Source organism: Daucus carota, chromosome 4 (assembly GCF_001625215.2).
Source record: "Daucus carota subsp. sativus chromosome 4, DH1 v3.0, whole genome shotgun sequence".
NCBI classification, from domain to species: Eukaryota; Viridiplantae; Streptophyta; class Magnoliopsida; order Apiales; family Apiaceae; genus Daucus; species Daucus carota.
The window spans coordinates 50,599,619-50,623,662 of record NC_030384.2 but is presented as its reverse complement, the minus strand read 5'-3'; the positions used below and the strand labels follow the sequence as shown (position 1 = coordinate 50,623,662).

Below are 24,044 nucleotides of genomic sequence, written 5' to 3'. Positions count from 1 at the left end.
TATTACTATTCTTTTTCATTTTTATCCAATTGTAAATACTGTAATCAATGTTTTTTATTATATTAATTAAAATTTCTAAAAATTATTAATAATCAATTAAAACCTAAATTAAACTAATTTCTGAATATATACATATCCATATTGTATCAGACATAGTACATTCATTATTAGTTAGGCCCAGGCCCGTAAAAGCCCAATTCACAAGTCCACGGACCAATTTGTTCCACCGTTTCCTCTAATCTCTCACTCTGCAACTCCTCTTAATCAATGGAGTCACCAAACGCTTCCTCGGGCCCACCGCCAAGCCCTATAACTCGACTCTCCACCTTCATCCACCACCATTGCCACCGCCTCACCGCCGACGTCGTCTCCCGCATCGACGACTCGCGGCGTCTCCTCTCCGCCAATTTTCCGGCGCCGATGCAAATGACGTCAGCACCTCATGATTTACCTTTCGCGTCAGTGAGTCAGGGAAAACAAGCAGCTCAGAGCGTCGACGGCGTGGCGAAGAGGCTCGTCGGAACGGCGGTGTATACGGTTAGCAATTCGAGTAATGAGTTTGTGTTGATGTCTGATCCTGATGGAGTGAAGTCTATTGGCTTGCTTTGTTTTCGAAAAGAAGACGCCGAAGCATTTCTATCTCAGGTCACTTTTTACACTCCTCTTATCGAAAATTTGCACACAATTTACGTTTATGTTTATTTGTATAGAATTAATGGATTGAATTGGGAGGTACTTTCGGTTTCGTAATTTCAGGTTCGGCTGAGGAAGGGAGGAGGAGGAATGAAAGGTCATGCTAAAGTTGTTCCGATAACTCTTGACCAGGTGAGATTATATTGTTCCTAGTGAATGTATTTCCGCTTATGATTTGTTTGATATTGCTAGTTCATTAAGGGAGAATTAAAGTAATATAGATTATGTTTTTTCAGGAAAAGTATTTCGGTTTAGGAAATTACTTTTTGTAGGGATATTTAGCTATTGTGAAGGACTGAAGGTAGACAGTGGAGGAGATACTAAATAACAAATGAAAATGAATGCATTTATTAATAGGGAAATAGTTTTTTTCTAAAAAACTGGTGGATTGTGTACACCGAGGTTCGTACGTCTGCTTCGATCCTAGATAATAAAGTTTTTATTCTGTAAACATCTTTTGGAGGCTATTATACGTGATGTGACTTGTGGTTTCTTATAGGGCATGTGGCTTGTGTAGTACTTCTTTTGTGTATTGACTATGCATTCCAGATTCTGCTACTTTTGTCATTGGTTGGGCAATTTTTTTTTTTTTTTTTTTTTTTTTTTGGGGGGGGGGGGGGGGGGGGGGTGTTAATAAAGAACAGTTGGTTGTAGTGACTTTCTTCATTCGAGCCTTGAATGTTGAAACGAAACATCTATTGATCTCATATATGCTTTTCAAATTACTTTGACATATGAATTCTAATACTATTGATTTGCTCATATGTGTATTAGCCTCCTCCAAAGAGAATGTCAAAAAATCTACGAAGTCTAACATGCGTCAAGTTTGACAGTCGGCTCACAGAGAATTTGAGTCTTATAATCAAGTCACATGAATACTCAAATTCAGTTTTTCTTATTAGAACAAAAGGAAGTTTTACATTCACTAAAGTTCCAGACTCATCATAGTTATAAGTCTTTTAATTATATAATGAATAATGATTTATTTTTTGAACTTAAACAAGCTGGACAAATTTATTAATTATCCATGTATATGTCATGTAGAGTACCTCATTTGTAATATGGATATGGCACAGCATTTAAGGCATGCTTGTTTCTTTACATAATCTTTATTAAGTATTAAATTTTGGCTCCATTTACCATATGTAGGTCTACATGTTGAAAGTTGAAGGAATTGCATTTCGATTCATGCCGGATCCTGTTCAAATTAAAAATGCTCTAGAGGTTGGTGTATGTGTGTATCGCAGTGATGTGTTTGTCTATTTTGAAAAAATTGGGGCACGTTTGTTTATATCGTATCTTCAAGATTGTTTATGTAAAATGTTTCTTATGTGTATATATACATTCTATTGAAATTGATTCATAGAATCCAATTTTTGTTCTGCGTAATTTTTCTGAGTAAAATCCTAAAACTTTTGGCTGATGTAGCAAAAATTACTTGTGCATATGGATTTTATCGTCATATATAAGCCAACCAACCCCAGTGTAATGTGATTGATATCTTTGTCATGATTAAAGTTCTAAAGTTAGTATATGATGCAGGATGAAGGTAGACTGAAACAATATAAGAGATCCTGGAAGCCAATTAGATAAACATTATGTTTGTATTAGTATAATAATCTCGAGTGCTGATTTGAGTTATGAAAGTAGTTTAGGCCTTTATAAACAGGTATTTAAGCTTGTATATTATTATTATTGAAATCATGTTTACATTGTCTAGAAGTTCTCTTGAGGGAGTTCTTTGTGAAAAAAAGCCCGCAAAAACCTAATTAGCCCCTGCATTCCTCCCCATCAGTATATTTCTAAAATGGTATAACAAAACAAATATTGCGTACGGACTGTCTTCTGGTTATTTTTAGCTAGGCGCACACTTTGGTAAGCATATGAATTTTTACAATAAAATATTTAATGGGAACAAGTAAGTTTGTTATCAAGAAGGTAGCAGTTCATGATACTATGACATGTATTCCTTTATGATCTTTTAAACTCTGCTTAATAGAAAAAAAGGTAAGAAGGATTTCGTTAAAGTAGTTCTACCTTACCTTTAATTAAGTTGCACATCAGATGTCGAGGTCTGATACGTCTCCAAAATATTGACAACCTGCAGTCTGGTTATACCGTCTTATAAATTAAGGATTTTGATTCTTAATACATTCGATAAAAGTTATTGATATTGATATTTCGTGTGCTACATGTGTTTTTTGCTGAAAAGGATTATAGGAATGATCAAGTAAAATGACACCCCTCTGCTTTGAATTAAACTGTCATATGCCAGCAACGTATCTAATTTTCTCATGCTGTTTGATAAGCTTACTATGGTATTCTGCTGGTTAACTTTTGTAACAAATGATCTGTATCTGTTTACTTTGATGAGTTTACCATCAGCACTATTATTTACACTCACATTTAAGTTTTATGGCTGCTAGCTGAAAGCTTCCGATGTCAGGAGTGGGTTTGACGGTGTTCCTGTTTTCCAGGTGCGCCAATATTTCTGAGGAGCCATTGGCTCATATTACTCATTTCAATTGGTATGATATCATGAATTTTGCAAGTACATCATCAGCTGAATAATGTTGTAGTATCAACTATTATCAAGCTTCATCAATACTCTTAGCACACCAAGATTTTTGTCCACATCAATGGCTATAAAATATATAAAGTACATTGTATAACCAACCTTGCATCCTAATTTGGGGCTGCTTTGAGCGACTTTATCAGGCCTTCACCCTTTGTTTTTTGTGTATATACAGTCAGATCTCTTGGTCGTGAAGAAGAAAAATAAGCGCTACTGTCCTATATATTTCCGGAAGGTTTGTTATTGTGAGATTGTTGCTGCACCACCTGGGTAGATTGTGGATTACATGATTTACTGGTTGAGTGCTGTCTGTTGTTTCAGGAGGATATTGAACAAGAATTGTCAACAGTGTCAAGGTCATCAAGAGGACCTGGGGTTTCTCAACAGATTATGGTATGATCAATTAGCACCTGTCCATTTCACTATGTTTTTTAGTAACCCTTCTAGCCTCCAATTTGCAATCCCCCTTAATAATTATGTAACCTTTTCCAATAAGAGGGTAACAGTTGCACCAATGGTTAAAATCTGTAATGTTCTGGAAAACCGCGACCTGAAAAATCTTTATTGTTTATCTACCATTACATTCTCAAGCCCTATGACATCTTAAGTGTCAGTTATAATTCTCCATTAAATGCTTTTTCTGAAATTAAGATGAGTTATTCTCCTTGACAGGTGGGGAGTCTGGAAGATGTTTTGAAAAAGATGGAGGTAACTATCCACATGGTTAATTTAGGTGGGAAATGGGAGGAGGTGTATTAACATATTTGAGTCATATTTACATTTTTTTGGTGATTCCAGATAAATGAAAAGAGTTCTGGATGGGAGGATCTGATTTTCATTCCGCCTGGTAAAAGCCGTTCCCAGCACATCCAGGAAGTTGCAAAAGCGTGATAAAGTTGCCTACAGACAATGACATGGCAAAAATATTCAGGCAATTGCTACAGCTGGGTTTCTTGAAATTAAAATGATTATGTGTCAATTGGATTTAGCAAAGAGGCAGTTATTGCAATTGCTATAGCTGGGCACGAGAAGGTAGTCATGAGGTACTGCATTGTTATTGGTTAATATTTGAGTTAGAAATAGTCGTAGAACATGATATTAACTTGATCCATCCATTGGCGATTTTCTTTAGCCTTGGTCTTACCCTGGATTTGTATGTATTTATGTATGTCACCATAGTGCTGAAAGCAAGATACAGGCAAGTTTAAACCTCTGGCCTATGGGCTTTGTTTGATGGGATTAGTGGCTTGGTCTATATAGTATTCTAGTTTACTTGTATAAGAGCAATAATTAGATAATAATTATGCAGATGAAATATTGGTAACTAGAAAAATTAATGAAGATTATGATTAACGGCGCATATATTGGTTGGGTGTTATTATCCTTCCAACCTAAGAATTTGTGATTCCGTTGATCTATTTATGAGTTTTAGAAGAGCTCTTTGCGTGACAGATGACAATGTTAGAGCAAATTATGATACAAAATTAGCGTAATTTTTGTGTATACTGCCATACTGGTGGGTAGTCATACACATTCTACAATGTGGCCGTTTAAAATTTCCAATTAAAATGAATTAAAGTGTTAAATAATTCCCACATCATCCTCATGGCCTTTTTTCTCAATAAATTAAATGGGAATAAGAGATGGTATGAAGTGAAGTAACATCATCCTCATGGCCTTTTTTCTCAATAAAATATATGTGAAAAAAAGATGAAAAGAAGTGAAGTAACACACTATTCGAAGAAAAAGATCACAATTGATTCTTTGCAATTACTGTGACCCAATTTCATCAGATTGTCAACAAATTACAGTATAGTCTCCTGAACAAGAAATTAGACAATACTAATACACTGATGGCTTGTTATAATAGTTTTATTAAAAAAAAATTAAAAGATATGATGAAGCATTGGATCTTAGTATAAAACTAGACCATAAGCAACCAACATTGTTCATTGAAACTCAAGAAATTGATAGGCCAACTAAACAGTTGTTATGCCTATTACCTGCTCCTTCCTCTTCACTTCCTGCCACATATTTTCAATCTTAGCTTTACCACTTTGTCACTTTAGCCTTGCCTTCTAAATCAAGCACCCTCATCCTTAATCTTCATCCTGATCTCCATTACTTCAGCTAATTAAGCCATATGTACTGTGCATGAGTGCTAATCCAAATTATGCCAGAACAAAAACCACCAGATATTCAAATATTATCGTATTAATAAAATGTCGAATAGTAAAATTTAATGTAATTTTTTAGAGTAGTAGATTAAGCACTGGACTTTTAAAATTCGATTGCATACCGGTGTGCTTAATAAAATGTGTTTTTTTATTGAGCAGGTTCTTTTATAGTTTGAGACAGGAAAAGGGAAGCTTTCAAAATCAATAAAATAAAAGTTTCTAGAAAACTTTCAAAAAGATTTACTATTACTTAATTATGATTTCATGCGCAAAAAATTAACTTGATTAAATGTAATTAACATTAACCATATAGTTGAATACTGTATATGTATAAATCAGGTTTATTTCAAAAAAAAAATTATTTCAAAAAAATGTATAAATCAGGAATTCAGGATTAATGCAACTTTGCAAATATTTGTCGTATATTCTTGATTTGACTTTAAGAAATGGAAAAGTGATTTATCGTTTTTTTTCCAAATATATGTTGATTTGACTTTAATAGAAAAGTGATTTATTTATTTTTCTAGTGTTAGTAGGAGCAATACATGCATAATTGTTAGTACTATAATCTTACTTGAAACCCTCTTGTCAATAGAAAATTAGAAACACGTGGAAGTCTCCAGTTTACTCATACGATAAAAATTGTGCAGCCAGCTACCCTCCATTTGCATTCTGTTTAACCCTTCTTTATATTTTCTAATTAAATAAGACAGACACCTTCTTGTTTTTGACATTATACGAACCCTCAAAACTTACCCTCCTAGTCTTATTTATTCATGTATATAAATATGTTGAAGTGTTATGTTCAACAAACATTATCATTCCATATGTGATCATTTTAAAACATTGGTGTAATAAATTGAGCATTGATCTAAATATATATATCATCTAGTCTGAGGGTTGCAGTGAGAACTTAAAATGATGAAGTCTCCTCCTTCAAAAGCTCTGATCATCAGAGTCAATCTAATATTCATAGCTTTCTTCCTTGTGGTCTACGCTACACTTCTTCTTCGTCCATCTTCTTCAGCTTATCATCAGAATGCAGCTGCAGTTGTGCGGTGTTCACTGCGCGAGTGCCATCACAAGGTAAGGTGAGAGAGCTAAGTTCTTGTGTTATCATCATTTTAGGTACTTGATTTTTCATGTGATTAATTGATTGTAGTATTGGTTGATGATAATGTTGAGTTGATGTTTTGTAGACGGATAAGAGATTAAATATGAAAGCGGTATTGGAAGAGCCAGGAGATAAGTTAATCAGCAATGGAACAGATTTGATTAGAAGAGAAAGGCCAAGTTTTTTGAATGAAATGCGGAGAGGATTGAAGATTGGAATGGTGAACATGGAAGATGAGGATTTGAGTGAATGGGAAATGCAGGGGAAAGTAATGCATATTAGTTATGAGCGAGTGTCCGAGCTGTTGGAATGGAAAGATTTGTATCCGGAATGGATAGATGAAGAGGAGGAGCTAGATGGTCCTAGCTGTCCCGAAATTCCAATGCCAAGAATACAAGACTACGGATACATGGATGTGATCGTGGTGAAGGTGGGGTGCAAATGGCCGGAAGAAGGGTGGGGGAGAGATACGCAGAGGCTGCAGCTTCACCTCATCGCGGCAAATATGGGAGTGGGGAGAGGAAAGAGGGACCGGAATGGGAGAACAAAGATTGTGTTTTTGAGCAAGTGCAGGCCTATGTTGGAGCTGTTTCCTTGCCATGAATTGATCAAGCAGGAAGGAGATTGGTGGTTGTTTAAGCCCGACGTGGTTAGCTTGGATCACAAGCTTTCGATGCCTGTTGGATCCTGCAATCTGGCTTTGCCTCTCTGGGGAAAAGGTGTGTATTCTTTTTGTTGTGTTTCAAAGCAGAGACTAAGAGCCTGTTTGCCTGAGTTTAAAGTCGGGGCTTTAAGTTATTTTTGACTTTAAGCTAAAAAACGTCTCTGTTTTGGTTTTCAGGGAATGATGAATTTTATGATGCATCTAAACTTCCACGGAGCACCAAGCCTACAAGAGAAGCCTACGCCACAGTCCTCCATTCATCCGAGGACTACGTATGCGGTGCAATCACTCTAGCACACTCTCTTCTCAAAACCGGAACCAAACACGACCTCATTCTCCTCATAGACAGCTCCATCTCCCTAAGCAAACGCAGAGCCCTCGCCTCTGCAGGCTGGAAGATCCGCATGATAACAAGGATCAGGAACCCGAAAGCTGAAAAGAACACGTACAACGAATACAATTACAGCAAATTCAGGTTATGGCAGCTCACTGACTACGACAAGATCATCTTCATCGACTCTGACATCATCGTGCTACGAAACATGGACATTCTCTTCTCCTTCCCCCAAATGACCGCGACAGGGAACGATGCCTCCATCTTCAATTCGGGCATCATGGTGATCGAGCCCTCCAATTGTACATTCAAGATTTTAATGCAACGTATTAAAGAAATAGTCTCGTACAATGGGGGTGATCAGGGATTCTTGAACGAAGTTTTCGTTTGGTGGCATCGATTGCCTAGACGAGTCAATTTCCTAAAGAATTTTTGGGCCAACAACACTGTGGAGACTAGTTTAAAGAACCAGCTGTTCGGTTCAGAGCCTGCGAAAGTGTTTGCAATTCATTACTTGGGCTTGAAGCCATGGCTCTGTTACCGCGATTATGATTGCAACTGGGACATCGGTGATCAGCGTGTGTACGCGAGTGATGTGGCGCACGGCCGGTGGTGGAAGGTGCATGACAGCATGGAAGAAGGGTTGCAGAAGCACTGCGCGTTGTCGGAGAAGAGGAAGATTGAGTTGCTGTGGGATAGAAAGATGGCTGGCAAAATGGGATTGCCTGATGAACATTGGAAAATCAATGTCACCGATCCTCGACGCTTGCAGAAATAATTATTTTTCGGTTTTATTTTCGATTCTTTTTTCGTTTTCTTAGAAGATTGTGATGGTTACATTTTTTGTATATGATGCACACCACATTAATATAATTCTGTGTTTATATGATCGGTCACTATTTTGTGTCTAGGAAAATTAATTACCGTGACGAGAACTGTTACACTTAAATTTACGTCATCTACAACAATTAGCTGTTTTTTACGTAGTGATAAGTGTTTGGATCCTAAAAATGATATCAGATACGAGATTTCTCCGAACTCCGAACATGACAACAATGTCATGCCATGAGTTGTTCTCATTTTACATGGACTCTCATTATACATGGAGTAACACTAACAAGACTTGTCTTTCTGCTACCAACTAATCACATATCCGATAACAACTAAAAGATCATCAGCTGGCTTGTCAAAATCACGGTTGGATTATTGCTTTCAATCACTTGGAAACGGTATATAGACTTACAGGGCAAGATGAGTTGACATGATAAGAAAAGAAGAAAAAATGGAGAGAGTTATGGTTGAACTAATCAAATTAGGTGCACCTAATATCAGCTGTAATAAGGATTATATAATATTGTCCGATTACAACGACTCCTCTTAAGATGTCAAACATTTTTGAAAATTTTGAAGCCTTCAACTAATTATGATTAGTGAGTCGTTAGTGCTTGCCTTTACACGAACGACCAAGAAAATATATATATATATATAGGGTAGCATTCCATAGCATACCCTCTTATATGGAGTTACGTAGCACACCATTATAAATATACACATAATATATATTCTATTATATTTTTTATGAAATATAATTGCAAATTTTGATTATTAAACCGAAAACGAAGATATACAATTTTTTTATTCCAAAGATCATCTAAAATTATGCAATATCTCAACATGATTCTACAACAGAATAATTCTGTTGTAGAATCAGTTTCGAAAATATACTTTTTTTCATCAAATTTTAAGTTTTAAATTACTTAAAATAAATATATTTTATAGTATTCTATATTAGAATCACGTTTTATATGTATTTTATAACAAAATTTATAATAAAATTGATGATTTATAGTGGCGCACTATGTAACTCCATATAAGGAGTCTCTCTTTTGAATGTTGGCCTATATATATCTATATATATATATATATATATATATATATATATATTCATTTGTTTATACTAAAAATAGGTTGATTATTTTTACTAATCCTAGGAGATGAAGGTATCTCGAGTTTGAACATGCATATATATATGGGCCGGGCTGGACTTTTAGGCCCATTTTTTTCTCTAGTCTATACTTTAATTTGTTATTATTGTGTCGTTTTCCTTTATCCTTTTGTCCTTTATTTTAGGATGCGATATTTCGTGTCTATGATGTAAATATTATATTATTTTCAAAAATAAATAAATTATATTGAATGGATTTTAAGATATTTTTGGAAAATGAAATAAAACTAAAAAATAATGTCAAAATATTGCCCATACTTTGCATATATTTTATAAAAAGTAGCGATTTTGATTCGAATCGAAATTTTATAGAATAAATATCTGATTTTTTGGTTTTTTTCATAATTTGATTTACTGAAGAACTCGTAACTTCAAATATTTGTTTATTTTTTATTTAAACTAACTATAAGATATGAAATGTTAAGCTGCGGAAAAGCCGTTTTGTTTGGTACGAATATATTTTAAACAACTTTTTTTTTGAAAATAATTTATACAACTTTAAAACTTCGTTGTTGTAGTATCGCAAAAAAAAAAAAAAAAACTTCGTTGTTGTTTTCCTTACCGTTGTTTTACAGCTGTACACTGATCACAGCTGTACCTCGAGTTTAAACAGGCATATTGGGCTCGGGCTGGGGTGGGCTTTTGCACCTAAACATTTTTGAAATTCAATGAAACATTTTGGATTTATACATCAATATTTTAATCATCTTCAATCCTCTAAAATTCTTCTGGATTTTTAAAAAAAAATAATTTTATTCCTACTTTTAAAAATAAATGAAAAAGTTTAGATTTTTTTTCAGTTTTTTTTGCCTTTGTCTTAGGATGCAATATATTTTGAATAATATGGGTAATTATTCTGCTCAACTTATCTCGTGTCATAATAGAAAAAGCTGACATAATAAAAGCATCTCCAATGACGGTGGCTATAATCGTTGGCTAAATTGGACCTGTAAGACATTATGTAAAATTTGCTGAACTTGTAAGACATTTTGCTTCAATGGTACTGGCTATATTGGTTGGCTATAATTTAAAAATAGTATGTTATTAATATTTTAAATTGTTAAAATAGAATATATCAGTTTAATATGTTAATTAATAATGTACAATCTTCCTACAGATTTTCTTACAGACCTGTAGAGGTTCGACAAATTTAGTCATCCATAGGAGGTTGGCTAAATTTATAGACAACATGTGAGCATGGTTGGAGTTGAGTTTTTGAAGCTGTTGGCTAATTTTTTTTTATTTTAAGTATGCCAACTCACCTTTTAGCCAAAGGCTTTAGATGGTTGGAGATGCTCTAAGAGCAACTCCAGCAGCTTCTCTATTTGAGTCTTAAATCAAAATATGAGGAATATGAGAAAATAATCCACTCCAACAGTATCTTAGTGATTCCCTAAATCACTAAGATCCACTAGCCATGCCTTATCTTTAGGTAACCTCTCTCCTCTCCTAAATCTTATTTTATAATAAATTTTGAATACAAACATGTTCTCTCTCTTCACCTATTGCAATAATGGTAACTTTTAATAATAAAATATTATATAAGGAATGAATATAAGGAACATTGTTGGAGGTGAGAATATCTATTATTATCTTAAGTCACTCGGATCCAATATTTTATATTATATTTAAGGAATGAGTTATACTGCTGGAGATGCTATAAGTGTTTTCCTTCATATCTGTTTGCATATTTGGCAGCAAATCTCCACCTTGTTATTCTTAAATTTTAATGCGACGATTACGGACTACTGCTAATTACAAACTTTTTTACTTTATTTCTCTGGTTTAGGTCTGCACCTTCCTTTTAATGTCTTCATCAAGAGTACATTGCTCGTATTCTGTTATATTAAACCCAGGTAATTTCTCCAAGATTTAATTTGTTTCTTCTTAAACAGCTTCTTGAATACGACATTTCTATTAATTCTTGTTTCGTGACTTCACATTTATTTAGTCTCCTGAGTGATTCATGATTAAGAATCAATTATGAAAATTTGCAATTCAAGTTGCTTCAGTAGTTGAAATGCAGATTCTGTGTATAATCTACATGTTAGATGTTTGAATAATTCATTTGGTGGCTTGTTTGTAATATACCATGCACCCAATTATCTAATAATACAAATATCCAAGTCTAGAACGTTTTAATTGCTATATGAAGGCACTCAATCTTGTTTGCATGCAATGTTCTGGAAATAATTGGGTAAGAAAATGATTTTGGCTTGGTATCTACGGAAACGACATGAAACATGTAAATAGAATTTTTTTTAAAAATATGTAAAATATGAAAAATTGATGGATGATTAGCAAGGGTACACTACAGCAAAATCAAAGCATTAAGATTAAGATTAATTCATGAAAACTGTAGTACTTTGTTCGTTCTCCGGTTCTTGATTAAGATTAAGAGTAATTGTTTTTCAAAGTAGGATTATGTTAGTTAATCACGAGCTATAATATGTTGGTATTCTAGTGCTTAAGCTTGTGAACTTTGTTCTCTGTTTCCACCCGACTTGGATTTTGGATATGGTGAGTTGTTTTTGACAGTTTAGAACTACGTACTTTGGATGAGAGTGGAAAGGACCGAACCAGGATCTTCTTCTGTGCTATCTTTAATTTCAGAAGTTCCTAGATGGTGATATAATGGAGAAGTGGAACTAGAATGAGGCATCAGTCCTGATCCAAAAAATCATAAATAGTCAAAGGAGAGAAAGAACATCTAGCAGCTTAAGTCCAAAACAGGTTCAAATTTTTCAGAAGATTTTCTTTTGATAATTAAACACGCGCATTGGCTCATTCACCTGATTTTGCAGACTAAGGTTAAGCAAGGTACTTCTGATGAACCTCTGTGTGAGAAGTAATCTTCAGTTTCAGAAATCATCCGAGCATCTAATTCGGAAGCAAGACATAAACAAAACACAAATCGAAACCCGGGAACTCAAATAAACCAGAGAAGAAAAAAAGCTCTAATGGATACTTCTCCTCCTCAACCAGCAAATCCAGACGATACACAGACGAACACTGAAACCCAAGAATCTAACCACCTCCTAATTAGTCGTGAATCTACACTGTCTACAGACGATGAATTTTATGATGATGACTTTCTCTCCATCGACATTAACTCTTCTCCTACTGTCATAGATGATGATGACAATATAACACCTCCATTCTCGTGGAAGAAGCTGTGGGAATTCACAGGCCCGGGTTTCTTAATGAGCATTGCATTTCTTGATCCTGGAAATATAGAGGGAGATTTACAGGCTGGTGCAATTGCAGGGTACTCATTGTTATGGTTGTTATTATGGTCTACACTGATGGGCTTGTTAATACAGCTTTTATCGGCCAGGCTTGGGGTGGTCACGGGGAGGCACATGGCTGAGATTTGTAGAGATGAGTATCCGAGATGGGCGAGCTTGTTGTTGTGGTGCATGGCAGAATTGGCTTTAATTGGTGCTGATATCCAAGAGGTTATTGGGAGTGCTATTGCTATTAATATTCTTAGTCAAGATGTTGTTCCTCTTTGGGCTGGTGTTATTATTACAGCTTCTGATTGGCAAGTAAATAAAAATTTAGATTTAATGTTTGTTTGGATTTTTATTTTAAAGTACTATGTTACATGTATGCATGTGTTTCTTCTTTGAGTTTCATTTAAGTAGCTAGGGGAATGCAAGCAGGTCAGTTGTGTTTAAATAACTGTGTTCCCAATTTTCTTACCATCAACTGTCAGCAATACTCTCTAGTGTTCTGCACTTGGTCCAGATATATCATATATAAATATTAATAATCTGGTGACCTGAGATTAGGAGTTTAGAACTATTTCTTTAACTTGGAAACATGTTTGCTCATGGTAAATATGAAATCTGAACCTTAATTACAGAGAAACAGAACAGTTTTTTTCTGCAATATACTTATTTACTTTGTTATAATCCTGTCATCATAGTATCTCGCGACAAAATTAATTTTAAGGTTCAGAGAATGAATCTTAATGTTAATATGTATGCTCTGTTACATTGGCTTTTCATTCTGCCTTGTGTATGTGTGTCGAACATCTAGACACAAGTATGGACACTAGAAAACCAATTGAGTCAAATCTTAGACATGTATCCATGTTAGACCCTTCGAGCCAAGTCCTGGTAACAAAGCACACGTGTGTGAACTTTAGAACATAATATTATGATGATCATATTGTGCACTGTATATTGTTTGTATTGATTGGGAGTGATGTATCATAGATAAAGCAAGTTATTTATGTGGAATTTGAATACTAATTTCCACTACGAGATTTTAATTTAACAATTTTCTTAGCTTATTATCATGGTATAATGCAAGTTTATGAATCCATATGCAAAAATTATTGCTATCATCTTAGCTTGATTTTAGTTGCAAGATATTTGCTTTGTCGGTTCTTATTTACTATAATGACCTCTGTTATGTTAATTGGAACAGTTTCTTCTTTCTCTTTCTTGAGAACTATGGAGTGCGGAAACTAGAAGCTGTTTTTGCTGTTCTTATCTCAACCATGGCCTTAACATTTGCTTGGATGTTCGCAGATACAAAACCAAATGTACAGGAACTGCTAGGAGGTGTGATACTTGATCAGTTGATCTTTCATAATATGGTATATACTTTTGAGACTGTTGGTCTGAATTTCACAAAAACCCTTTATCTCAGGTCTTTTGATTCCGAAACTCGGTCGGAAAGCTGTGAAGCAAGCTGTTGGCATTGTTGGTTGTGTAATAACACCTCACAATGTATTTTTGCATTCTGCTTTAGTACAATCAAGGAAAGTAGATCTAACCAAGAAAGGATATGTCCAAGAGGCTCTTAATTACTACACAATTGAATCCTCCATCGCTGTTTTTGTGACCTTCTTGATCAATTTATGTGTTACAACTGTTTTTGCGAAAGGGTTTTATAATACTAAGGAAGCAAATACTTTAGGGCTACTAAATGCAGGGAATTTTCTTCAAGACAGATATGGTGGAGGATTATTCCCGATTCTCTATATCTGGGGAATCGGCCTGTTGGCTGCTGGCCAAAGTAGCACTTTAACTGGCACATATGCAGGACAGTTTATAATGGGAGGTTTTATTGATCTTCGTTTGAAAAAATGGCTAAGATCTCTAATAACCAGAAGTTGTGCTATTGTGCCAACCATGATCGTAGCTGTTGTTTTTGATAGATCTGATGCTTCGCTAGATAATTTGAATGAATGGCTTAATGTGCTTCAAGGAATGCAGATTCCTTTCGCTCTCATCCCACTTCTTGTACTTGTAGCTGATGATCATCTCATGGGAGATTTTAAAATTGGACGCTTTTTTGAGGTAAGCTCATTTATCACATAATTTAGTTATTGTTAACTGCTCAGTTTCTTTCACAGAGTTCTTATTACTCTCGTTTCCCCAAGTTGAAATAGTGAAATGACCTCTCAGGGTACATTGTTAGTTCCTTTACTTGCAGATTTTAGTACATTATCATGTTCTGCTAATCATGATTAATGGACACATTCTACTGGCTTTATATATGATGCAGTGGATTATGTGGATCGTGGCAGCCCTGGTAACCGTGATTAATGGATATGTTCTGCTAGATTATTTTTCCTCAGAAGTCAAGGGGCTGGTATTTGGAATTTTGGTTTGCAGTGTGATTTTTTCTTATGCCGCATTTATATTGTATCTAACCTCTCATGGAAATGCTCTACCTTCAACCTGGTTCAGTACACTTCGCTCCAAGAGATTAGGCTACACTGCTCAATAAACCCAAAGTAAGGTCCCATAGTATGTAGCATATCTTGTCTGCCGACTGCACTTGTCTGCCGACTGCAGAGTTTCCTACCAAATTAGAGAGCAGGTTAACATTGTAAATATGTGTTGCACTTTTCAAGGCATAGATTGCAGAAAATGTGGATAAATTCACTGTGTGTAAAGAAGTAGAGTAGTTTTTCATTGTATAGTGTCTAAATATAAATCAAAATTTTGCATATCAGGTTCATGTACTAATATTTTAAAATTTTCAAGTGTTTTGTGGTATAAAATTGTACTTTTAAGTTGTACAGAATTCTATGCTATTTGAACTCTATCTGTATATCGAATTGCTTCAACAGCTAGCCCCAAAATTAATCAATGTACCTGTAAATTTCATTTTAGTTATGCAATATAGACGACACTAATAATCTTATAAAGAATGCCAACAATTACTATGTTTGCAAGTTCGAACGGATAAAGAATAAAAATGAAATAAGTGTTGGAATCTGCGGGAGACAAAAGCCAGCGATGGGAGAAATTTTATAAACAGAGAAAAACCGAGTTTTTCAAATGATATGAGAAGAGGAATGAAGACTGGGAAAATGAACATGAAAGATGAGGATTTGAGTGAAGAGAAAATGCAGTGATAATCATGCACAACACTTGTGATCGAGTGTCCGAGTTGTTACAGCATAAAGATAGAGTTAATTACAAAACAACTTTTTTTTTTCCAGGCTACTTGTATTTTATTATTTAAATTTTAAATAATTGCATAATACATCTTTTAGTATACTTTGACGTTGTATTTGGAATTATTTTTGGACTATGTTTGTCTATTTTGACATATCACTAAATTATTTTAAAGATGAAATAGTCCTAATAATTAACTAAAATGTAATAGTATAGGTTCTTAAATTTGTGATTATCTTTTTAATTTAATATAATGATAGGTCAAAATAGATGAAAATGGACGGGAATCCTAAAATATGCTAAGTGATGTATCATTAATTATTTAAAATTTAGGTGATAAAATATAATTATGTCAAATCAAAGGAATGCGTTTTGCCATTAGCTCATAAATATATATATATATATATATATATATATATATATATATATATATAATGAGATGACAATGTTAGATCCGACAACTCAAAATGAATTGGAGTTTTAAAATATGGATGAATTCGGGTTAACTCCAGAATCAATCAGAACAAAATAATCATTTCCAGTCGAATTCTGGTTACCTGAAATCATATACTATAATCAAATATCTTATTATAATATATATATATATATATATATATACACTATTTTATATTATCTATTATTTAAATTAATAAAAAATTATTTTTAATGTAATAAAATTAATTTATTTAGATTAAAATTACATTTATTTATTATTAAAAGATATATTTATTAAAAAATTATTATATCGGGTCGGTCAAATTTATGACCCGCGTCAGGGCCAGCTGTCCTGAAATTGCAATAAACACGCAAAGTGGGAAGAAACGCGGAGACAGGCTGCAACTTCACCTCATAACACCAAGATTGGAGTGTGGAGTGGGAGGAGAGACCGGAAAGAGAGAACAAAGATCGGTGGCAAAAATATGGTGACAAGAAAGAAACGAAAAAAACAGAGTTCTTCTTTATTTATTTTTACTATATTTGGCAGTAAATCTCCACCTTTGAATTCTAATGCTACAATAGCGGACTGCTACCAGTTACAAACTCTTTTTTCTTCTTGTCTTTCTTTCGTTTCTGTCTTCCCCTCCATTTCTTATGTTGTTGATACCAAGAACCCAAAATTTTGGATAATACATTTTACGTGCTCGTTTTCCGCTGATAGCAGGTAATATATTCACAATTTCACTAATTTATTTGGTGGATCATGCTTCTTTTATTATAAATTCCATTGTGTTCCGTGATTTTTGATTTATGTAATATGTTGAGCGATTTATGATTAAGAATTATATATTAAGGTTTGTGATGCTAAGTTGCTTCAGAAGTTGAAGTGTAGATTCTGCGTGTTGCACAGTCTAGATGCATGTTTGATTTATTTATTTATTCGCTTGTTATTAGTTTGTCATGCATTTAATTCTCTACTACTCGAAATCTTAGCCCAGAATGATTTAATTGTTATAGAGGCAAATAATCTTGATTTGCATGGAGAAATATGAAACATGGAAATAGGAGAAGAGAATCTATCTATATTAAGGACTAGTTTCTTCATCTTAATGTCGTCACTTTTAGCGGCTCAGTTGGCAGATTCTGAAGTTTGAACTAGTATTTCTGTAATTTAAGTCGAATGATTTTAGTTAGGGCCTGCGACGACTCTTGGAAACAACCGGGAAATAAGAGCGTTATAACTAATCCTGAACATAATCCTTTTCATATACTCTCTATACACTTTTCATGTGTTAGTTTGTTAATGTGTTAGTTTGTTAATGGTTTTGTTTTATCTTAGAAGCATGTTAGCGTTATCTTTTATCACTCAATTTGGATTTCGACGTATTGAGTTTATGTTTTACAGTTAAGAAATACATTGGATAAAGAGTGAAAAGTAGAGGAAATTAAATGCGCCTCCCTGGATTTTTTCTGCTCCATCATAAATCTCTGGGCGTTCCTAGACAATGATATAATGGAGAAGTGGATATAGAATGAGGCATCAATCATGGATGATTCAAAATCAGACCAAGGGAAAAATCCTTTTAGTAGCTTAAATCAGATTAAGGTTAGGCAAGGTTCTTCTGATGGACCTGCACGTGTGAAGGGATCAGATGCAGCTGTGATCGATACAGGCTCGCCAATTGCATCTGTGAGAGATGCTGTGTCCAAGTTTGGTGGCTCACCAATGGGATCTGTCCGAGATGCTGTGTCCAAGTTTGGTGGAGCTACAAACTGGAAAGCCAACAGAAGCCCGTCGATGGAGGTAAGGGTAATTTAAACCGCTTTTCTCATCATTTATTGTTAAACTGTACAAAGCTTGTGAAAACAAAGAGCTGTACAAAGCTGCGGTAGTCCTTAATATAATGATGTAATTTTGGATCTTTTTATAATTTGCTTTCTTAACTTAACGTGGTTCATACAGAGACGAAAAAGTTTTCAAGAATCTGAGAAAGTGCACGAAGAGAAACCAGTTCTGAAGAAACAGTTAGAAACAATTGAAGAACCAAAGACTCCGTTCATTGAGGTGATTTATTTGCATGATTCTTTTAACTCAGTCTGAATATAAGTTTTTTCCTAGTGTTATATGCATGATTGACTATCTTCCAAATATTAGGTTTACTTTCCCAATCCATCTATCTCTGGATAGAGGAGAAGAAATACAATTCTTTTCCTTCATGTGAGAATGTGACCTGTGAAATTCTGAATTTTTTATGATCTATATTCTTAACTTATATGTTAGTAGTGATACAACACTCTCTGCTTGGTCCATATAGAAAAGAAAAAGTTTTCAAGAACGTGAGAAAGCCAAGGAAGACACACCTGTTCTCAAGAAAGAAACAGAGACACCTGTTCTCAAGAAACAACAAGAATCAGTTGAAGGATCAAAGAATCAAAAATTTATTGAGGTAGTTCATTTGCATAATTCTTTCAACTCAGTCTGCAATTTGCTTTTTTAACTTATATGTTAATAATACAACACTCTCTATTTGGTCTATACAGAAACTAAAAAGTTTTCAAGAACCTGAGAAAGTACAAGAAGAGAAACCTGTTCTCAAGAAACCGCCGGAAACATCTGACGAATCCAAAAATAAGAAATTTGTTGAGGTAGTTCATTTACATGATTCCTTGTACTCGGTCTGAATATAAGTCTTTCCTTACTGTTATATGCACGACTATTTTCCAAAAGTTGATTTTCCCAATCCATCTATCTCTATAGAGAAATAAAGCAATATGTTTTCTTAACTGTTAGTAATACAAAACTTTTTATTTGGTCTATACAGAGGTTAAAAAGTTTTCAAGAATCGGAAACAGTGCAAGATAAGAAACCTGTTCTCAAGAAACAACCGGAAACAACTGGGGAATCAACGAATCAAAAATTTATTGAGGTGATTCATTTGCATGATTCTTTCAACTTATTTTGAACATAAGTATTTTTTAAATTTTATTACAATTTGCTCTCTTACCTTTTTTATTAGTAATTCAAAACTCTTTACATGGTCTATGCAGAAACGGAAAAGTTTTCAAGAATCTGATAAAGTGCAAGAAGAGAAACCTGTTATCAGGAAAAAGTCGGAGTCGGAAACAACTGAAGAATTGAATCAGAAATTTGTTGAGGTGGTACAATGACATGATTCTTTCTACTCCAGTATGAAAATAAGTTGTTTTTTTACTAATATATGCAAGTATTTTTATAATGATTTATTCACCACTGACTATTCTCTATAAGTAAATTACATCCCCCCCCCCCCCCCCCCCCCCCCCCTCGTATGATAATCTGACTTTTGAATTTTTTATAATTGACTTTATTAACTTAATGATAGTAATACAACTCTCTTTACTACATTCATACAGAGAAGAAAAAGTTTTCAAGAACCTGAGAAAATGCATGAAGAGAGACCTGTTCTTGGAAAACAGTCGGAAACAAATGAAAAACCAGGGACTCCGAAATTTGTTGAGGTGCTTCATTTGCATGATCCTCTCGACTCAATCTTGAATATAAGTATTTATCTACTAATATATGATATATGTAGGATTGAATTAAATTCTAAAAAATAAGTTTCATTTTCCTGATCCATCTATCTCTAAATAGAAAAGAATATTTTACAATTCTTGTTCTAGATATGATAATAAGATTTCTAAAAATTTGAATTTTCCTGTAACTTGTAACTTAGCTTTCTGAACTTATGTGTTAATAATGCAATACTCTGTGTTTGGTTTGTGAAGAGACGTAAAAGTTTTCAAGAACATGAGAAAGAGTTGGAAGAGAGACATGTTGCAAAGAAACAGTTGGAAACAGCTGAAGAATCGAAAAATCAAAAATTTATGGAGGTAGTTCATTTTTGTATGATTCTTTCGGCCCAGTATGGATCAGTCTTGCTACTGATATATGCACAACTAAGTAGTATTTGAAGATTAAATTGATTTTCCAATCCATATATCTATGGATAGAGCCAACATTTTTTCTAAATATTCTTTTTTTAATGGACTTTTAAAGTTTTGAATTTGTCATTATTATTCTTAAATTATCTGTTAATAACTGATACAATACTCTCTGCTTGGTCCATACAGAGAAGAAAAAGTTTTCAAGGACCCGAGAAAGTGCAGGATGATCGGATATTTATGGAGGTGGTTCATTTGCATGATTCTTTTAACTCAGTTCGATTATATTTTTTCTGTCAATATATGCACATTAATTTATCTCTTTCCCGGTCAATCTGTCTTAGGTAGAGAAAATAATTTTCTCATAATTCTTTTCCTTCATGTGATAATTATGTGTTTTGAGATTTTGAATTCTTTATTCTTTGCTTTCTTAACTTGTAACAGAGACGAAGAAGTTTTCAAGAAGGTCAGAAAGTGCCCGAGGAGAAATCTATCCTCAATAAACAATCAGAAACAACTGGAGATCCGAAAAAGAAGACATTAAAGGAGGTAAAGATATGAGAAATACGGAGGGAGTATTTATTAAAGATTAATTATATATTCCCTGTCCATATGTCTCTAGAGAGGAAAATTAACCTTTCTGGCAATTCTTTTTCTTTATATGATGATGTGACTTTTGAAATTTTAATTATTTTGCAATATGATTTCTCAACTTGTCTCTTAGTAATACAACTTGCCATGCAGAGACAAAAAAGTCTTGAGAGAGTGCATGAGGATGTACCTGTTCTCAAGAAGCAGTGTGAAAGAGCTGAAGAAGCGAAGAATCTTATATTAAAGGATCTAAATAGGATTACGAAGCTTATAGAAGATCATAAACTCAACCTAGAGAAAGCACAAAAGGAAGAGCAGCAAGCAAAACAGGACTCTGAAATTGCCAAACGTAGGGTGGAAGAGATGGAGAAAGAGATTGCTAACGGGGCTAGTGTTGGAGCCAAGGCACAGCTTGAGGTTGCCAAGGGCAGGACTTTAGCGGCCGCATCAGACTTGCAAGCTTTAAAAGATGAGTTGAATACACTGCGCAAGGATTATGCTTCACTGATGAAGGATCAAGATACAGCTGCAAAAAAAGCCGAGAAGACTGTTTCTGCTACAAAGGAAGTTGAGGAGACAGTTGAGAACTTGACTATCGAGCTGATGAAAACCAAAGCATCCTTGGAGTCTGCACGTGCAGCCAAGTCAGAGGCGGGGGAACATAGAACTGAAGCAGCTAAGGCACGAAAACAGGATATTTTTAATCTAGAGAAGGAATTGAAGCAGGCAGAAGAGGAGCTGCAGAAACTAAACCAAAAATGCTCGTCAACCAAGGATTACAGTTCAAAGCTAGATACTTCCACAGCTTTGTTGCATGAATTAAAAGCTGAGTTAGCTGCATACATGGAAACAAAACAGAAGTCAGAAACTTGTGAAAATTTAAACAAAACCCTTGGGGAACAGGACAAGAATGCTGATTATGGCGTGCTCGCAGCAATTGCTACAGCCAGAAAGAATCTTAGAAAAGTGAAGCACGACACTGATAAAGCAAAAACTGAATTAAATTTGCTCAAAGAAGCTGGCACACCGTTAAAGTCGCAGTTAGAAAGTGAAAAGTTGGCACTAGAAACCATTAGGAAGAAAGAAGAAATGTTGTCAGTTACAGTTGCTTCTACTGAATCTAAGCTTAAGAGGACGATGGCAGAGATTTCTCCTATTCAGGCGAAGCAGAGAAAAGCGAGAGCAGATATGGTTGAGATATTTGAGAAATTACAGAAAGCGTCTGAAGACGCAGATGAAGCCAAATCATGTGCTAAAGTTGCTCGTGAAGAGTTCCAGAAAGCAATTGAGGAAGCAGATCAAGCAAAGTCAAGAGCAGATACTATCGAGGGCAAACTTGTTGCAGCTAAAAAGGAAATAGAGGCTGCCAAGGCAGCAGAGAATCTGGCTTTAGCAGCAATTAACGCTTTACAAGAGACTGAAACAGCTCAAACTCCCAAGAATAAGGATTCGCGAAATTTCATTACACTTTCTTTGGATGAGTACTACAAGTTTAATAAGCAGGTCCATGAAGCAGAAGTACAAGCAGACCTGAGAGTGGCCGAATCTGTCTCTCATGCTGAGGCAGCAGAGCAATCTAAGACCAGAAGTTTGAGCAAGTTAGAGGAAATTTCTTCGGAGTTGGCCAGTAAGAAGGAAGCACTGGAAATAGCAAGACAGAAGGCTGAAAAAGCCAATGAGAGGAAGTTGAGTGTAGAACAGGAGTTGGCAGACAGGGTAAATCATGAACAACAACTATCTTGTAAATTAGATAACCGAAACATAAGTCCAAGAGTAACCTCTGGAAAAGCCACAAAATCCAAGAATATTGCTGAGTCAGAGGCTGTAGCCACCCATTCTGGACCAAACCCCAAAGCATCCCAGGTGAGCAATGGTGATACTGATTCATCTTCTAAAGGAAAAAAGAAAAAGAAGAAGTCAATGATCCCGCGTTTCTTCATGTTCTTGGGCAAGAAGAAGTCCCAATCTAAAGGAAATTAATCTCTTGGCGAAACTTGAAGTTAATGTCGTTGTATCCCATTCATCCTTAGCAGCCACTCCTTACTCAACGCATTCTCCTACCTGCCTGATTACCATTTATCCTTAGCAGACCCTCGTTACAAGGTAATTCTGGAAAACAAAAGTTCATCATTTGAAAATGTATTCTGTTGTTAAGGCTAATTTGTAATGTGTCCTGCCAACGTTAATCCGGCTCCCGTTAAATGCTTAATAATTTAACAAGCAGCTGGGAGCAGGATGCTTGATCACAGAAAAATTAATGATAAATGCAAGAAATTCAGATTTTACTGCCTTGGTCTAGCAAAAGAAACCAGAAATGCTTGGAATAACATATTCTGCTAAATTAATATTATGCATAGAGTATTTGCTAATAAAAGAGGTGTCTGACAGTTATTTCAACAACTGTGGCAAATATCTATGCCAAGTCTTCCTTCAAGGTTTATATATCTACTTTCAGCAAAAGTACGATAATAACAAAGTAATCACTTGCCGACAACCTTATATTTGAAACTTTTATTCGTCTCTATCTGCCATCTGGTGAGATTGGTAGGTTTATTTTTTTCATAATTCTATCTATAATAATTCTATCTAAGATTTGTAGGACATATTTTTAGTGTATAAATTTTTACAGTATTATTTATAAATTTCTTGTTATAATTACTTAACAATTAAAACATAAAAGTCGTGTTAAAGTTAGAGACACATAAAAATCCGAATATGAAAAGTTCATAAAAACATCTGGCTCGAAACATTTGCTCACTTGAATGCCATGTAGTCCTCTCAAGTCTGTAATTATCTTGTACTATAACAGCTTTTCGTGAAAAGGTATTTTTTTTCATCTAAAAGCCAAAACCAGGTGTCAGGTTTGTCTCGTATCGGTATAGGGATTTTGCGGATCAGGTTCCTATCTCTTTCATTGCATATATCCATTAAAATATCAATATCCCAGCTATGTTGTTCATCATTCTACAGCTAAGCTCCCTTCCAGTGAAGCAGGCATATGTGTAGTCAAGTAGCCATTTTCTAGGCATGGTAACCAAGGTTCTGTCCAAATATTTGTTTCCCTACCATTCCCAATCCTCCGTCGACACCCCTTTTTTATTATTTCC

At 34.7% G+C, this 24,044-nt stretch overlaps 4 protein-coding genes across 7 annotated transcripts; all 4 read left to right on the top strand.

Moving 5' to 3' along the window:
- Positions 1-226: 226 nt before the first annotated feature.
- Positions 227-4,523, top strand: LOC108215974 (protein TIC 22, chloroplastic). The gene is made up of 8 exons (XM_017388618.2): positions 227-645; positions 757-825; positions 1,843-1,917; positions 3,120-3,170; positions 3,444-3,503; positions 3,590-3,661; positions 3,941-3,976; positions 4,067-4,523. Exons 1-8 carry the CDS (start codon positions 268-270, stop codon positions 4,157-4,159), a joined length of 834 nt encoding a protein of 277 aa, XP_017244107.1. The 5' UTR covers positions 227-267; the 3' UTR covers positions 4,160-4,523.
- A 1,657-nt stretch (positions 4,524-6,180) lies between these two features.
- Positions 6,181-8,453, top strand: LOC108216776 (UDP-glucuronate:xylan alpha-glucuronosyltransferase 2). 2 transcript variants are annotated; one of them, XM_064092765.1, is made up of 3 exons: positions 6,181-6,536; positions 6,645-7,278; positions 7,401-8,453. In XM_064092765.1, exons 2-3 carry the CDS (start codon positions 6,663-6,665, stop codon positions 8,333-8,335), a joined length of 1,551 nt encoding a protein of 516 aa, XP_063948835.1. In that variant the 5' UTR covers positions 6,181-6,536; positions 6,645-6,662; the 3' UTR covers positions 8,336-8,453. The 2 variants fall into 2 exon arrangements, with proteins under 2 accessions (XP_063948835.1, XP_017245104.1); XM_017389615.2 differs by having other exon boundaries at positions 6,241-6,531.
- Positions 8,454-11,259: 2,806 nt separating this feature from the next.
- On the top strand, positions 11,260-15,645 carry LOC108217551 (metal transporter Nramp3.2). 2 transcript variants are annotated; one of them, XM_017390379.2, is made up of 6 exons: positions 11,260-11,418; positions 12,101-12,295; positions 12,367-13,106; positions 14,000-14,136; positions 14,225-14,877; positions 15,086-15,645. In XM_017390379.2, exons 3-6 carry the CDS (start codon positions 12,523-12,525, stop codon positions 15,308-15,310), a joined length of 1,599 nt encoding a protein of 532 aa, XP_017245868.1. In that variant the 5' UTR covers positions 11,260-11,418; positions 12,101-12,295; positions 12,367-12,522; the 3' UTR covers positions 15,311-15,645. The 2 variants fall into 2 exon arrangements, with proteins under 2 accessions (XP_017245868.1, XP_063947237.1); XM_064091167.1 differs by lacking the exon at positions 11,260-11,418 and having other exon boundaries at positions 11,441-12,295.
- A 1,165-nt stretch (positions 15,646-16,810) lies between these two features.
- On the top strand, positions 16,811-23,223 carry LOC108219327 (protein WEAK CHLOROPLAST MOVEMENT UNDER BLUE LIGHT 1). 2 transcript variants are annotated; one of them, XM_017392710.2, is made up of 12 exons: positions 16,811-17,149; positions 17,831-18,229; positions 18,389-18,490; positions 18,741-18,872; positions 18,967-19,071; positions 19,248-19,352; positions 19,474-19,581; positions 19,819-19,923; positions 20,191-20,295; positions 20,536-20,592; positions 20,791-20,895; positions 21,091-23,223. In XM_017392710.2, the coding sequence occupies exons 2-12, from the start codon at positions 17,972-17,974 to the stop codon at positions 22,915-22,917; spliced, it is 3,009 nt and encodes a 1,002-aa protein (XP_017248199.1). In that variant the 5' UTR covers positions 16,811-17,149; positions 17,831-17,971; the 3' UTR covers positions 22,918-23,223. The 2 variants fall into 2 exon arrangements, with proteins under 2 accessions (XP_017248199.1, XP_063947766.1); XM_064091696.1 differs by lacking the exon at positions 19,248-19,352 and having other exon boundaries at positions 16,866-17,149.
- The last annotated feature ends 821 nt before the right edge of the window (positions 23,224-24,044 follow it).